We start from the raw sequence: 17,564 nt of genomic DNA, 5'->3' as shown, positions 1-17,564 counted from the left end.
GTTCGTCATATGAATATGCATGGATGGACTCCCCCTCTGTGTCAGTGTTCAGTTGTGGGCCAGTGTGCTCTTTTTAGCTCTGAACTCTTAGCCCGAACCCCAGTAAACAGGGCTTTTTTGGCAGCGCACAAGATGGAAAATCTCTCGTCATAAACAAGTAAACCCACCGAGACATGACGAAGGGGTCACCAGCAAACACGCGGTACAATTTGTACCACTGAGTTTGTCTGTCTTTCCTCCGTTGCTTTTCCCCAGATGGAGCAGTACCTTCTGAGGAACCACGAGACGCGAAAATACCTCCAGGAACAAGCCTATCGACTCCAGCAAGGCATCGTCACCACCACCACCCACCAGGTGCTTTTGCCATTATCGTGCTGTAGCTGTGCTGTTTAGCGTCTTTCCTTTCTGGAGCTCTGTGACCTAAATGACGGTTAAATCACGCCAAGGAAACTGCATGAGGTCTGCCCTGCCCGGTGTGTTCCGTGAATTTTAATGTAGCCTGTGAAAATTCATCTGTAATGTTCCTTGAACTCTCGTACAGGTTTGTTTTCACATGGCCCTGTGGTTTCACATCTGTGATTTTCTCTATCCTTGTTTTTTTGCATCAGATTGACAGACTGGATACCTTTACATACCACATTTTATCTTCAAATCACATTTCCACCTTTCCAAAGTCTAACTAAAGTGATATTTATTAGCTTAATTATTATAATAACTGATGCTTAAATGACCCAGAAAAGATTTTCTTTATAACATTAGCGTTAAATATATTTCTCTATAATAGTATTGAAAATGTATTTCTCTGTAATGCTGTGTTGTCCACATCTCCGCAGATGATTGAGAGGATGTGTGTGAAGGTGCAGGACCACCTGAACTCCCTTCGGTACTCGGAGACAGACCCCATCCAGGAGGACATGCGCGTGGCTGAGAAACTCATGAAGGACGCCAGGAACTCGAAAACGGTAGAAACACAACAGTGATTTTTTTTTTTGGGGGGGGGAGGTTGCCTTTATTATGACTGGACAGTCTGAGATACAGACAGAAAATGATGTTGAGAGAGAGATGGGGTTGGGTTGGGAAATTACCCTGACCGGACGTGAACCTCAGTTCCTATGGGCATTCAAGCCTGTTTTTGTTTTTTGTTTTTTTTTGGCTGGGGGATGGGGGGTGCACCCCCAACAGGGACATTTAAAGCTGTAGAACTGTCAATCGATGCAAAGTATAACAAGACCTAAAACTCTTAAAATAGTAAAATTATGAAACACACTAAAAACATCAACATTATGATGGGGGAAAAAAATACTTCATAACACTAGTTAAAGGATGTGTAGAGACCGCTATTTCTCAGTTCAGGAACTGCAGTGTCTGCACAGGGATTCAGAAACCACTTACACCAAAAAATAATAGAGCTTAAGTTACAACATGTTTGACTGGGCAATGTGAGAAAATTGTACTTCTCTTCAATTTCTTTTTTTTAGTAACTCTTAACTTTTTTATTTTGGATACAAAAAAACTAAACACATTTCTCCTCAATTTTTATGCTCAGATAGTTACTACATACTATTCTTATATTTTCTAGCCAGGCCGCGCCCTCCTAGTGACGCAACACCTTCGACGTTGCAACTAGTCAGGTCAAGAGCAATGCAAGTACTTTCTGAGCTCCCGAAAAATTGGGAAATGTTAATTGTTGTGCTCTTGGTCAGACCAAGTCTTGAAGAGATTTGAACGTCGATGATAATCAGGCTGATATTTTCCCTGTTCTGTACTGTTTGCCTGCAGTTGCTTCCCAACATGTACCACCTGAGGACATCTCGTAACGATGAGATTGGGGAGGGCCCTTGTGTTGGCCCCATTCAGCAGAAGCTGCAGTCTATGGCTGGAGAGCTCACCAGCGTCATGGAGGAACAGCTACAGGTAGGCTCCTCACAAACTACCAGTGCAACATAACTTGAATAGAGACGGGAGGGAAGGCTGTTTTACTTTAAAATAGAATTGGGACTCTACGCATCATCCCTCACTCAGCTTGCAGGTGCATCACAGTGTGATAGACATCACTGGAAAGGAGAGGCTGGAGCACACTGCAGCTTAGTTTTCAAGACTTTATTTTGTGCACACACCCGACTGACGTTTCGTTGCTGCTACACCTTCTTCAGAGTCAAAGAAGGCTCTGGTTTGACTCTGAAGAAGGTGTAGCAACACCGAAACGTCAGTCAGGTGTGTGCACAAAATAAAGTCTTGAAAACTAAACTGCAGTGTGCTCCAGCCTCTCCTTTCCACTGTTTTACTTTAACCCATTGATGCCTAAAGCACCTGCAAAAAACACTTGCTGAATGTCTAAGCCCTTGTTGGGTTTGAGTTGCCCTCAGCCTATAAAAACCCAAATATCTCAGCCTCTGATGCACATAAAGCATCTTGCATTAGAGTCTGTTCATTCAGCTGTAACATACCCACATCTATCTAATAATTCAAGAAAAGTGGTATGGTGCGATGCAGCGTAAAGTTTCACGCCGTTTGGACATAAAAAGAGGAGATATGAACATTTTCACTGGAATAAGCAGTGCACCCAACATTGAAGCCGCTGGCAGGAACCTTAACTCTTTCGTGCCACGTCACAATGCCAAGACCGCAGTTTTGTTAAAAAAAAGACCTAAACTAGACAGGGTGTGATGACGTCACGTCCCAGCGAGTATAAAAGGCCCTGCTGCACCGGTCATAGGCCCATCTAATAGAAATGTCTGTGAGCATCGCAAACCTCTGACGGCCCCGACACTTGATTTGTGTTTAATATTGCAATGCGATTTCGCTATTCAGTTTGCATGCGCTTGCTATCAAACCACTGATAGAAACAGCCACGGGGAGACCTGGCAACACTACAGCGATTCCCTAAAAATCTATCTATCTATCTATCTATCTATCTATCTATCTATCTATCTATCTATCTATCTATCTATCTATCTATCTATCTATCTATCTATCTATCTATCTATCTATCTATCTATCTATCTATCTATCTATCTATCTATCTATCTATCTATCTCAGGGATGGGCAACTGGAAGCCCGGGGGCCACATGCGGCCCGCCTCCTCAGTCAGTATGGCCCATGGATAAAACATAATTAAAGATAGAAATAAATAATGAGTATATTTTCCAGAACACTACCGTCCATGGTCCCTTGTAATTATACTGTTAGCCGATAGAGATCACTCCCATTCCTTCCAAGCAATATTGGCAGTCACTGAGCAACCAACTGCACATCGAACTCTGCAAGTTACAGTCCGATCCCTGGTCATGTGGCCCTCCGATGGTGGCGATGACAAAATTTGGCCCTCCGTATCATGAAAGTTGCCCACCCCTGATCTATCTATCTATCTATCGACTTGAAATTCTCCAAAATGTTACTGGCCCACCTCTGACCCAATAAGCAATACAACTTACAGTAATTTAAGAGTCAACACACACAAAAATATGATATATATATGTATAAGGATTTCACGTCCCACATGCAAACCCTTTGTGGCCCAACAGTGGGCCCCGGCCCAAAGTTTTGGAATCACTGCTGATTGTTAACAATCATATGATTGTTATATACCTTTTTCATACTGAAGAGAACTTGAATTCATTCGCAACATGTGATAGTGTTATTGCAATGTAACGCATCTCTTTCCCTTTAGAGAGATGAAGAAAAACCCTGATATATTCTCAGTGTTTACCATTGCACTCTCTATCCCCATGCTTACTATAGGGTCTGCTGAAGTCCATGGTGGATACGGCTGAGAGCCTGTGTCCTAACGTGATGAAGAAGCCAAACCTGAGGCAGGAGCTGATCCGGGCCAGCGCTGGCAAGATGGCCGTGCCCCGTGGCTTCGTCACGGCAACCCTGCTGGAGCAGTCGGCCGTGGACATCATCAACAAGATCAGGTGGGGGCTGGGCGATGATTTGCCTTTTGGAGGGAATATAAAGCTTTCAAGGTTGTGTGTGAAGATTTTACTTTTTTTCTTTTTTTTTCATATATATATATTTATATTTATATTTATTTTATATATATATATATATATATATATATACATATATAATTATTATTATTATTATTTATTTTCTTTTTTTAGGGCGTTTTTGCCTTTATTTTTGAGAGGACAGTGGAGGAGAGATAGGAAATGAGTGGGGAGAGAGAGAGACAGGGAAGGATCGGCAAATGACCCAGGTCTGAATCGAACCCGGGTCGCTGGCGTAGTAACCCAGTGCCCTACCACGGCAGGGCCACTTTTTTTTAATTTTCTTTGATGGGACAATCTGTATAGTCATCTATGGGATAGATGTATTTAATTTGTTAATTGATGGGCTCTACTGCAACACTGAGTACTGTAGTACAGTAACACATCAGAAGGAGGAGGGTACATTACTCACATCCTGTGAAGTAAATGTTGGATGAAGGATCTGTGACATTTTTGGACTTTAAAGCAGTGTTAGTGGGTACAGTAGTTAAGCATTTTTTTTATTCAGCCTTCCTAATCTGTTGGTTATTCATCCTTCATCTACTTGTAGTTAGGTGAGAGTAGCACAAACTTTGTACATCCTGCTGCTCGATTGTGGGTTTTTGTTGTTGTTGTGCTTCGCGTCGTCGTCGTCCTTTTACCCGTTATAAATCGATCACAAATCCCGTCCTCTCATAGGTTATTGCTTAATTTTTTTAAACATAATTTAGTGATGATGTCATACTGGGGACTCCCCCTCAGCAGAGAATCTTGAGTCTCCAGTCCCCAACGTGATGTCATGCTCTGCTTCATGGGGAAAGAAAAACAGCCAATTTGCATTAAAAATTATGTTTTGTAGTACCCAACCAAATCAAATACGATGGATAATAGTTTAAATGTGTTCCACTAGCAAGAAAATGGTGAAAAATTCTTTTGAATCTAAACCGGCGCAACCCGCTTTAATTAAGGGTAGCCCAACTAAAAACCTTTCTTTCTTTCACTCCCACAGTGAGGTGAAACTCAACATGGCGTCCTTCCTCTCAGACCGTATTGAAGATGAGATATTAGAAGCACTGTCCCGTTCTCAACAAACACTGGTCAGTCTCTGTGCTGCTTTTCCTCTCTGTTATCCACACACACACACACACACACACACACACACACACGCACGCACACACACACTCATACATACACACACACGCACACACACACACACACACACACACACACACACACACACACACACACACACACACACACCAGCATGGGTACTTATTCTTGGAAATGCCGGCCGTGTTAGCGAGCCAAAACACATTCAGAGAAATTGTACAGGTGTGGATGCTAAGCATGTGGGTCTTGGCAATACACATACACACACGCACGCACGCACACACACACACACACACACACACACACACACACAAGGATAAAGTAGACCGTTTATGAATAGCACTGACATGTCTGCATTTTCCCACCACCAGTTAACGGGCCTGAGCAGGAGTACCTGCTGCACTGCATGACTTCCTCTCTCTCTCTCTCTCTCTCTCTCTCTCTCTCTCTCTCTCTCTCTCTCTCTCTCTCTCTCTCTCTCTCTCTCTCTCTCTCTCTCTCTCTCTCTCTCTCTCTCCCTCTCTCATGGAGTCATTGTCTAGCTTTATGGAACATTTAAGTGTATTTCTCTCTCCCTCTCATGAAGTGATTGTATAGCTTTATTGTAATTGAGGAACACCCCCCCCCTCTCTTTCTCTCTCTCTCTCTCTCTCTCTCTCTCTCTCTCTCTCTCTCTCTCTCTCTCTCTCTCTCTCTCTCTCTCTCTCTCTCTCTCTCCTGTCTGCATGTAGTCGGAGCACCTGAGCAGGAAAGGCCATGGGCCTCTGCTGCATCATGACTCCCAGGAGACGGAGGTGCTGGAGGAGAGCGTTCTGCAGCCAGAGAGCCACAGCTCAGAGGCAGAGGAGGACCTGGACGCGTGCCTGGTGAGGCGAGACACCTCCCATCAGGGGCGGAGCTATTGGGGGGGGGATGAGCAGGGCATTTGCCCTGGGGCCCAGGGCCCTCTTATATTGGTGATGGGGGTCCTATTGTCACCTTGACAGGCTGTATAAGAGGACCTACAGTATAAGTGGCTTGCCCTGGGGCCATGTGTGCAATTGTTCTGCCACTGCCTCCCTTACTCTACCTGTACACAGGAGGGCTGGTGATACAGTATAACTGAAGAGTTCAGATGCAAAACCCCCTAACTCCATTTCTGAAGACCTGCACTTTTATATTTTTATAGAACCCTGTTGTTGGTTTGGTTTACATTTATGTACTTGATAATACATATAAATTGTTATATTACATACAGTGCCCTCCATTATTATTGGCACCCCTGGTTGAGATGTGTTTTTTAGCTTCCAATTATTATTATTTTTCTCTAAATAATATGGGACCTTAATGGAAAAAAAGAGAAAAATCCAACCTTCAATACAAGTGCATTTATTCAGTGGGGAAAAAATCCCACATAAAGAAATAATTATTTGACATCAAATAATGTGTGTCACAATTATTAGCACCCCTGTTGTTAATATTTTGTACAACCCCCTTTTGCCAACAAAACAGCACCTAATCTTCTCCTATAATGTTTCACAAGATGGGAAAAGACAGAAAGAGGGATCTTCAGCCATTCCTCTTTGCAGAATCTCTCTAAATCATCCAGAGACCTGGGTCCTCTCCTCTGTACTCTCCTCTTCAGCTCACCCCACAGGTTCTCAATGGGGTTTAGGTCTGGGGACTGAGATGGCCATGGGAGGAGCTTGATTTTGTGTCTGGTTAACCATTTCTGTGTAGATTTGGCCATATGTTTAGGGTCATTGTCTTGCTGAAAGACCCAGTGACGACCCATCTTCAGCTTTTGGCAGAGGGCAACAGATTTTGATTTAAAATGTCCTGGTATTTCAAAGCATTCATGATGCCATGCACCCTAACAAGCTTCCCAGGGCCTTTGGAAGCGAAACAGCCCCACAGAATCACTGACCCACCCCCATACTTCACAGTGGGTATGAGGTGCTTTTCAGCATGCGCATCTTTCGTGGCACGCCAGACCCACTTAGAGTGTTTGTTGCCAAAAAGCTCAATCTTGGTCTCATCTGACCAAAGCACACGGTCCCAGTTGAAGCCCCAATACCGCTGGGCGAACTCCAGACGTTTGCGTTTATGATTGTGGGTGAGGAAAGGTTTTCTCCGTGCATGCCTCCCAAACAGCTTGTTGTCGTGTAGACAGCGCCTGATGGTTGATTTGGAGACTTTGTGACCCCAGGATGCTACCATTTGTTGTAATTCTGTAACAGTGAGCTTTGGAGATATTTTGATTTCTCTTACCATCCTCCTCACTGTGCGTGGTGGCAAAATAAACTTGGGTCCTCGTCCAGGCTTGTTTACCACCGTTCCAGTTGTTTTGAACTTCTTAATTATTCCTCTCACAGTATATATGGGCAGCTGCAGTTGAGTGGCAATCTTCTTGTAGCCTCTGCCTGACCTGTGAAGGTCGACGCACATCTGCCTCACTTGTATGCTGTGTTCCTTTGTCTTTCCCATGTTTAAGAGTGGATAAGAGAAATGGCCTCGGTGTCACGTCATATTTATACCCCAGGGAAACAGGAAGTGATGAATTACTAATTAAATGTTCCTACATACTCTGGTAAACTTTGTAAACTACTGTAGAAATGACAGAAATGCTTCAATTATATTTATTTCCTGGGAATTGTTAAGGGTGCCAATAATTGTGGAACAGGTGATTTAATGAAAAATAATTATTTTTTAGTCAGGGATTTTTTTTATTTTCCTACAATTCATTTGAGTTGAAGGCTACATTTTCCTAAAATTTTCAGTGTGACAGTATTCTTCTGCAATAAACACTGAATTTATTTTAAGGCTTTTAACACATCTCAACCAGGGGTGCCAATAATTATGGAGGGCACTGTAAATGAAATAGAAAAATATACAATTTTGATGGCTGTGTATTAAATAAAAATGAATTAAGATTATTTTCTGAAAAGGCACTTAGGGGGTTTTGCATCTGAACTCTTCAACTATACTGCCATACAAAGACAAAGTGCTACCAACATTGAAACCGAGAAAAAGGCTTTCAAAGTATTGGTATTAGGTTGGATATTGTAGTTACCATGTAGGACCATAAGGCTTTGGGGTTGTTATGAAGACCACTTTCAGTATAAACTCAATTCATCAATACCGGTACATGTTTTTCTTCATAAAATATTTTTTGGCCCTTTCTTTTTCAGCTGACACCCAAGTCCAAGAGGAAGAGTATTCTGTACAGAATGCTGAGACCCATCTCCGTTGCCTTCGGTAAATTCACCTTAATTAAAGAAATGAATGCTCATTAATTGCTCATTTCAAAACATTAGACCATCCACATGGTCAGTAATGCAACTTCTGAGTTAATGTAAGTGGGAACAACCATAGTAAGATGTTCAGCAAATTCACATTGGAATACTCTGAGTGAAACACCTTGTTTGTTAATCCCTGTATGTGTGGGCATTTTGTCTTGTTGGGTTTCCCCACTTTTAAGCAGCGTTGAGTGTTTTTTGGGGCATTTCCTTTTCAATATCCCAATGTAAAAGAGACCACTGAATATCTTTGGTTAGGTTCTATAAAGATATTGAATAAAAACGTATCGTATTGTATTGTTTTGTAAATCATTTGGCCTATGTCAACACTTCTTTTACTTGAAGGGGCATTCCACCGGTGGAGTCATGAATATGTATTGAAAGTTGGTCATATATGTAGTAGATTCCACAGGCAGCTCTGCCAGCGACTTACTGGAGCCTCAATGCCAGTGATGTCAAAAGCACTGGCACACTGATCTGTGATAGGTCTGTTAGTGCATTAGGTCCAACCCCCTATTGGCGGGGTTGAAAGGGTAGGAAAAAGGCTTGTAGTCTCAACAGAAATCCACCTCTCTTACATTTCCTCCTACAATGATGCAAGATGACGATTTTTACATCATTGTAGGAGGAAGTGTCAAGAGGTGAATACGGATTTCTCCTGTCAGGGGGAATTGAGAGAGTGTTGCACGACCATTCAAAAGTATGAATGGGTGTCTAGCAATGGAAAGCCTAATGCAAATGGGTGGAGTGTCCCTTTAAGACATGTAAAGGTTTTACATGTCTGAAGTAAAATAAAAACTCAAGTGTGATTCAAACAGTTTGACATAATGAGCGTTATACATATATTTTGCCTATGTGTACAGAGATGGAGTTTGACTTGGACAAGGCGCTGGAGGACGTGCCTATCCACGAGGTGGACCCCCCCGCCCCCGGGCCCCCGACGCCTCCCCCCAAGCTGGAGAAGAAGCCGTCTGCCCTGGGCTTCTTTGGAGACCTGCCCTCAGCCGAGGTGCCCGCCCTGCAGCATATCACCAAGCTCAGGCCCAGACGCAACAAGATCACCCGCCCCAGCAGAGCACCAGTAAGTCACAGGGGATAAGTTTGACGAGATGAAAAATATATATATTTTTATATCTTATCAATATCCTCCCATCCAGAGCCCCAGTGAAAATGTGGATCAAGAATCTTTTTCATATATGACAGATTCTTTCAGATGCAGCTTCAAACAATGTATCTTCCATTCCATTCAAATTCAATGCATTTATTCATGTATATATTTATTTTAGTGTTTTTTTGTGTGTCTTTTGTTGCATTTAACACATCCATGCATTTGTTAACATCATGGAGTGGTGGCTCCAATGGAACAAGATGGCCTCCTCAAGAGCCACTGCTGCCCTAGTAAGGCCCCGTCAGAGTGACCCTGGCCTCCCTGCAACGCATGCTATGCTGCCTTGCTGGCCTGGGGTGGGGTGATGAGGAGGAGGATGATGTCAGTCCCTGCTGATTAGGCGGTCTGTGTGTGTGTGCTGGCGCGCGTGTGTTTTTTTGTGCATGCATGTGTGCGTGTGCGTGCGTGCGTGTGTGCGTGTGCGTGTGCGTGTGCGTGTGCGTGTGCGTGTGCGTGTGCGTGTGTGTGTGTGTGCATGGGCGCGTGTGTGCTTGCGGGCGTGTGTGTGCGTGTGTGTATGTGTGTGTGTGTGTGTGTGCGGGCGTGCTTGAGTGCGTGCATGCGCGCGTGTGTGTGTGCGCGTGCAAGCATGTTTGTGTGTGTGTGTGTGTGTGTGTGTGTGTGTGTGCATGTGCGTGCGTGTGGATCACATGCATCTCGTCATGATCTCTAGGGCTGGGTGGCTGATGTCCACAGCATGTTCTCTTCCAGGATTTCTGCTGCTGCAACTTTTACGTTGTCCAATTATTATATACAATTTCAAAGTTTAATTGAATCATTATTAATCATGGCATTGTTTTTTTTTAGTTTGGTCTTTTTGTAGCCTGTATCCCCTCATGAAACTGTAACATGCTTCACATGGCATTGTTTTTTTATCCATGCTTAGGAACCTGTTTGCTTGTATGTAGCCTGTTGATGTTTGGATGTGAATTGATGTGTGTGCAAAATGTGCATATCCGCATGTGCATTCGTGTGCTTAGTGAAGTGAAATGAGACACTAGTCATTAGTACTCTCTATGTCTGGATCAGTGGTTTTCAACAAACGCCCCCTTGACCTCATCATAGGTCCGCTAAATGCCAGCCGTGTCCGCCTTGACACCATTATAATCCTGTCAAAGCCTCCCTTAGTATTGGAAAAATAAAATGGACTTTAACCACCCATTTTCGACAAAGCCCCACCCCTCCCAGCGCTTCCCTTCTCAACACCCCCCTATGGCTCCCTAACGCCCTAGGGGCGCTGTAGAGCACGTTGACGAGAGTAAGCAAAGAACTGTTATTGTTGACGAGAGTAAGTAAAGTAATGCAAAAGTAGTGTAATGCCTTACATTTTCAATATAGTAATATTGCAATGTAAGGGATTTCTTTGAAAAGACAGTAACACGTTATCAGCAATGCATTACAGTTTTTGATTTAACTTGCCCAACACTGTTCACAAGTACCTTCTGTGTGGATTGGCCAGTGGGGCAGCCGTGGCCTAGTGGTTAGAGAGTTGGTCTTTAAATCTAGGGGTTCCTAAATCTAGGAATCCCCCCTGACCTCTCCCTACATCTCCATCCATGGCTGAAGTGCCCTTGAGCAAGGCACCTAACCCCACATTGTTCCAGGGACTGTAACCAATACCCTGAAAAATAATAGTTGTAAGTCGCTTTGAATAAAATGAAAGCGTCAGCTAAGTGCAATGTAATGTAATGTAATGTAATGTAATGTAATGTTTGTGTTGAAGGCAGCATCAGCATCAGCTTCAGCAGCTGCATCGTCGAGCGGGGCTCACGTCCAAGAGGCGGAGCAGAACGGGGCCGTGGTGAAGGTGGACGAGGGCATGGAGGACTTCTTCTCCAAGAAGATCACCAAGATCAGCTTCAAGTGAGTCTGAGACGACAGGCTACTACAGTGATACACCCACTCACTCGGTGTGTGTGTGTGTGTGTGTGCGTGTGCGTGTGCGTGTGCGTGTGCGTGTGTGTGTGCGTGTGCGTGTGCGTGTGCGCGCGTGTGTGTGTGTGTGTGTGTGTGGACGTGTGTGTAGGTGTGTGCGTACGTGTGTATCTGTTATAGATTTTTAATTGATTGTGCAACTTTAAGGCCACTTCTGAATTTTTGAATTGTCGGATTGAAATTGAAAACAAGTTTGACTTTTCCCTTTGGTGGGTCTTTCTTTGTATACCCCAACAAAAACAAACTCTCTCTCTCTCTCTCTGTCTTCCTCTCTCTCTCTCTCTCTCTCTCTCTCTCTCTCTCTCTCTCTCTCTCTCTCTCTCTCTCTCTCTCTCTCTCTCTCTCTCTCTCTCTCTCTCTCTCTCTCTCTCTCGCCTGTGTAAAGTCAGAGGTGAAGAGCTTGATTTTAGCTCTGATTTTGGGGTGCCTGTAAGTGTGGTATGATTGAATGTATAAATGTATCTTTTTCTTTTATTTATTTATTTATTTTTTCTTTTTAAAGTCAGCTTCTAGGGGGCTTTGTGTATTAACCACATGAATTATGTAATAAAATCTTTTTAAAAATCAAAAGTCTCTCTCTCTCTCTCATACTCTCTCCCCCCTCCCCAGGCGTCTGTCCCAGAAGAGCAGCCAGCCTCAGCCCCAGTCCCACTCCCAGCCTCACGAGGGCGATAAGAAGCGCGAGTCACGTATGAGCGGCCTCTTCAACCGCATCAAGCCGCGCTCCTCCAAAGCCGAGAAGACCCCAGCAGCCCCGCCGCCGTCCGCCACCACCCCCCAGCATACACCCACGACCACACCCACACACGGCCCACTAACGCCTGCACTAGCTCCAGCATCTACACCCCAGCCCTCTGCACCCACACCAGACCCAGAAGACCCCCTCCCCCCGCCCCCCAGGCCTCCTCCGAAGAGCCCCATCCCCACTCCCACCACCACCTCACAGCCCGAGGTCACCATCGCAAACACACCCAGTGATGCAACAGACCTTCCACCTCCACCGACCCCTACAGCAGGTATACACAAGGTTTCGAATTTGTCATTGTAGATTAACAATGACTTTTTGTTAACTGGAGATGTGCCCCCTCTTTGTAATTATTGTTGTAGACCTCTTTCTATTAAGCATATTTGAACTTGATCTGCACTGAGAATGAAAAGGCAGCAGTTTTTTAAGAAAGATACTTTTTTAGATATTTTTAATTTAGGCCCCACTTTTAAAGGTTTTGAATTTTTTTTAGAATATATTGATGTTAAGAAGTGTATTTAATCTCTTAATGTATACAGTTGTTGGTTTTGTAAAATGTGATGTTTTTTTTTCTAAATAATCATCATCATCACAATCCCCCCTACAGCAGAGGAGCCCCAGTCACCAGGGCCCCCCAAAGAGGCCGAGCTCCCCAGGGAGGAGGCTCTTCCGGCGGGGGAGGCCAAGAGCAAGCTCAGCCCCCCCATGGGGCGCCACATAGGCGTGCAGGTCATGGGCAACGACTTCCTGGCCGAGATGCGAGCCAAGCAGGAGAGGAAGGCAGCCGCCGCCGCCAATAAGGTGAACCCTGGCTGCACTTGATGATGATAATAATAATTACTGTATTTGTATAGCACAATATCATACAAGGCATGCAGCTCAAAGTGCTTAACAAGTTGATAAACATCAATGTTAAAGATGAAGTTAAAAAGAGAAGTAGAAAAGAGAGACAGAAACAAGAAAGAATAGCAAGAAGAGAAAAGAAGAAACTAGACGGAATAGAGAAAGTAAGTAGATCGGTAGAGATTGTAGAGGCATAAAGTCCACAAGGGTTGGGCCAAGGATAAATGATAACTAGTCACACTGAATGGGGCGCTCAGATGTGGCCCCTGATGGCACTGTTGCTTTGGGAACTGAAAACAATGATATTTTGGTACAGTTTAAGTGGAAAGAGTAAAAGTTCCACGTCTACCCCTTTAGCTTTTCCATGACACTTGGTATAGGAAATTTGCTTGTTTTTGTGTTTAATATTCAATTCATTTATGTTATCATCGGATTTAGTTACTGTACATCAGGTCTGACGCCTGGTCTGGCGTTGGCTCTTTGTGAGGAGAAACTGCCATCTACTGGTCAAATGAGAAACTAAAAATAGAAATGGACAATACACAAATAATAATGAGAAACACTAATAGACCTTTGAAGGCATCCATTACCAGTATTAATAATATGGTATGGATGTGGATATTTTAATTGTTTATCTTCTCTATCTCTTCTATCAGGCCAACGAACACTCCTCTCCTGAAAAGTCTGAGTCTCCTGAATCACCGGGTGAGTGTTTATGAGTGTTTATGTAGACTTGCTGCATGTCCTGTGTTTTTGGGTGTGTTCCCAAACTTTGACGCATCTTCCTGTTTCTGACAGTTTGCCTCCTCTCCTTTTCAACGACAAGCTTTTGGTATGCACTGCAGTGTTAAATAAAACACAAGCCTTTCAGACAAACATTTCCTGTTGGGCTGTTTCCTGGGTACAAAGGTCTTGCACTCCCCTTGGATTTGCTGACTTCCCAGTGAAAGTCATGCCAAGCAATGCATTTTCCTGTTGGACGTACCAGTGTACGGCTGTATGTTTGGAACAGTAGCATGGCACTTGCATCAGCCTTTTCCAAAGTGTTTCAGTTTGTGCAACTGTGTTGGGGACCAACAAGACCCCACCCCACCCCTCTGTGTTGGGGACCAACAAGACCCAACCCCCCCCCCCCCACCACCCCCCCCCCCCCCCCCCCCCCCCCATTGGCTGTGTCACTCAACCAGTTACTGCGCCCAAATGTTCCACTGCTTTCTGGTAAATTAAACTTTAACCAGAGCCTGCAGGATGTTTGTCCTGGTTTTAAATCCTGGACTTCTACAATAGTGAGTAACTACACACATTGGCCATTTCTCAATGTCTAGTGTGCACCCTTCGAAGTCTGTCAGCCTTCAAAGTCCAGCCCAGTGATTGGACACTCTTTAGTGAACTCTGCGGAGTATCCAATCACTGGGCGTGACTACGAAGGCTGACACACTACCAAGGCTCATACACTTGACATTGGGAAATAGTGGCTGTTTTCACTCATTCCTCCCTCTGCTCATTGGCACATACTGTACACATGCATGGGGGAGGAAGTGGGGTTTTTTTTTTTAGTTATGGGCCTTTATTTTGTCTGGCTGAGTAGAGTCAGGCCAACTAAATTCAGCAGACACCAGTGTATGGCAGCCTGGTTATTCCCACTGACAAAACAAGACATACTGTATCTCATACACAGATGATTTTCTGTACAAAAAATATCTTTTTACATCCCTTATAACCATACTAATGTTAATTATACCTACACCAATATTACTTAAATATTGAAAAATAGGCCCTACTGTGGCGCAAATGGTATGGCACTCGTTTGCTATGCGGCCGACCAGGGTTCGACTCCCAGCCCGAGTCCTTTGCCGACCCTTCCCCATCTCTCTCTGCTCACTCACTTCCTGTCACTGCCTTCACTATCCTGTCAAGTAAAGGCAATAAAAGCCCCCCAAAATAAATACATGAATATTGAAAAATAAGTATGATATACCCCCACCCCCCCAAGTTAAGCTTGTTTTTTCCTGTCCCCTGTCCCCTGTCCGTGTAGGCTCGAACGAGGACGACCACAAGTCCCCTGAGAGGAAGAGCCCGGGGGGTGAGACCCAGCGTCCTCCAGAGCCGGCCCCCAGGACCACCCTGCCCCCTCCCACCTCGGCCAAGCCCACCATGGGCGCGCCAAAGCCCCCCACCCAGGGCAGCAAGCCGGCCCTGGGCCCCCGCCTCTCCGGCCCACTCAAGACGCGCAGCAGCAGCCGCAGCACTGGTAGGCATGGCAACAGTGGGTGCATTCCAATATGCAGGCTCCCGTCCTCCACTTGTGCTTGTGGCCTTGCCCCGCCTCCGTGGAGAAAACAATAAAGTTTCCCAGCTGTCAGCCTAGCCACAACAACTTTTGGGGGACTTTTGATTTTTCATTCACCATCCCGATTGCAAATGGGAAAATGACATTAGAATTGTGCTTTTGCAAGATATTGAATGAATTTTCTGTCGCCAGTGACATCACCATGAGGTCACAAACAGGCAAGTGAGCAAGGTAGGATGGGAGTCTGCATATTGGAATTCACACAGTGTGTGTAGCTACAGGACAGAACAGAGCGGAGCATTCTGGGGAATACTATAGAAGTACTCCAGCTGTGATTCTTATTCTGCTTTACCTTTAGCAGAACTGTTATCTTTTGTCTGTGTCTGTGCATATGCTGAGGTCATCTTATACCCCCACACCCCCCTCTCTCTGCCTATTATGCCTGTGTACCCTCTCTATCAATCTCCTTATACCCAGGCCAGGACTGTATTAAGACACTGTGGTGCCCCCGGGCACTGCCCCTCGCAGGTACCCCCTTAATGAACAATATTTGTACACTTTGTGTCATGTAGTGCCCCCTATCTGCCTGTAATTGGTTGGTGCCCCTGGGCACTGTGCCACTGACCCTTATGGATAATCCTGCCCTGCTTATACCGTATCTGTAAATAATGTATGTCTGGCTGTCTGGCTGTATTTATCTCTATCTTTCCATCTCTGTGTCATTATCTGTTTCTCTGCCTGTCCTGTCTGTCTGTCTGATATGGCCGTCTTGTTCTCTGCCCATCGGACAATCAATCAGATGACAGTAGGGATGCAAACGATAAATTGATTCATCGACTTTCATCGAGTAATGCGTTAATCGATTAAAAAACATTAATCGCAATTAATCGCCATTTCAACTGACAGAGACCCAGGTGAAATGGGCATGCGAAGAGTGTGTGTGAAGAGGGGTGTGAATAGTGGGAATATTTAAATCACCTTTGGATTAAAGAATTTAAATAGAATGCATTTAAATGTAGTATTTTATCTCACTTTTTAATTTAAATTTTTAGATTTTGTAGGGTTTTTTTTTGAGAAACATTGAGATTTCGGGGGGAAAACGCCGCTTATCAATTAATCGTAAGGCGATCGATAAGGCACTCAACTAATGATTAATGAATTAATCGATAATTTGCATTCCTAGATGACCGTCCTGACTCTCCCAGCGGTGGCTTGTCCCCCAAAGTGCCCACCAGTCCTAGTACCCACGTGTCCAGCCCTACCCACATGCCCACACCTGCCCAGCGCAGCAAGAGGCTCTCCTCTGACACGGAGCGAGAGAGCCTGACCACCAGCCCCTCGCCTGAGGACTCAGAGAGGAGGGATGGGCCCTCTGGTGAGATGATGATAATAATAATAATAATTTTATATTGTGCTTTTCTAGATACTCAAAGACGCTTTACAGACCATTTAACACAAAATAAAGACACATAAAGACATACAAAGACTCAACAGAACAACACAAGTAGACTGCAGTGGAACAGAAATGTCCATGTTGATATGAAGAGCTGTAGGTGTGATAGAAGTTATGAGAAGCCACAATGAGATACTGCTGTAGTTTGTTATTTAGGTGTCCTGAAATCTTGTCACTTTTAATTAGAGGCAACACTAATAACTATATAGTAGTACAAGTTGTGAAAATGTCAAAGTTCAAAGTTCTTTATTTGCCATTTATGCATGAACTAGTAGTCCAGGCACATAGGACCTATTGTGGAGGTCCTCTAAGTCAATAAATAGAAATACGTAGAAAAAAGCAAGAACAAAGACAATCCAAAAAGTGATCCAAGTTTTAAAAAAATAATCTAAGATATCAAACATATTAAAAATCAAAGTTAGTCAAATGTGCTGTTTTGCCGTCAGTCTGACTAGCGGGGAAGTAGCAATGAAGAACCTTGTCCCTGAAATGAATAGTCCTCTTGAGAGAAGCAACAGTGTACAGCACCGTATGTATAGTAAATTGGGTAACACAGGGGGGTAAAGGCATGATGGATGAATTTCACACATTCATAGAATTTAAACACTCAATATAATATGAAGAAAGAAAAGAAAAGAAAAGAAAATCTCTGTACATGCTGTGATTCACATAAATTGATTGTGTCCTTTACTGGATGCAAAGCACAGCCACACATGCCGTGCCATGGCAACAAAAACCTCTATGATGATGAGATCTCACAAAAGATTGTG

The 17,564-nt window shown here is 44.2% G+C and overlaps 1 protein-coding gene across 1 annotated transcript in view; it reads left to right on the top strand.

Moving 5' to 3' along the window:
* Nucleotides 1-17,564, top strand: part of LOC134436350 (F-actin-uncapping protein LRRC16A-like) — a 69,306-nt gene that overhangs the window by 48,615 nt on the left and 3,127 nt on the right. The window contains exons 24-37 of the mRNA XM_063185508.1: nt 256-354; nt 834-962; nt 1,780-1,914; nt 3,743-3,918; nt 4,982-5,069; nt 5,814-5,948; nt 8,253-8,319; nt 9,224-9,441; nt 11,252-11,391; nt 12,073-12,479; nt 12,816-13,009; nt 13,708-13,756; nt 15,087-15,302; nt 16,525-16,716. Coding sequence (XP_063041578.1) covers nt 256-354; nt 834-962; nt 1,780-1,914; nt 3,743-3,918; nt 4,982-5,069; nt 5,814-5,948; nt 8,253-8,319; nt 9,224-9,441; nt 11,252-11,391; nt 12,073-12,479; nt 12,816-13,009; nt 13,708-13,756; nt 15,087-15,302; nt 16,525-16,716 — 2,245 coding nt within the window. The remainder of the gene's footprint in view (nt 1-255; nt 355-833; nt 963-1,779; nt 1,915-3,742; nt 3,919-4,981; nt 5,070-5,813; nt 5,949-8,252; nt 8,320-9,223; nt 9,442-11,251; nt 11,392-12,072; nt 12,480-12,815; nt 13,010-13,707; nt 13,757-15,086; nt 15,303-16,524; nt 16,717-17,564) is intronic.

Source organism: Engraulis encrasicolus, chromosome 20 (assembly GCF_034702125.1).
Source record: "Engraulis encrasicolus isolate BLACKSEA-1 chromosome 20, IST_EnEncr_1.0, whole genome shotgun sequence".
In the NCBI taxonomy this organism is placed as follows: domain Eukaryota; kingdom Metazoa; phylum Chordata; class Actinopteri; order Clupeiformes; family Engraulidae; genus Engraulis; species Engraulis encrasicolus.
Note: the sequence above shows the minus strand (reverse complement) of the source record. Positions and strands in the feature narration are given on the sequence as shown.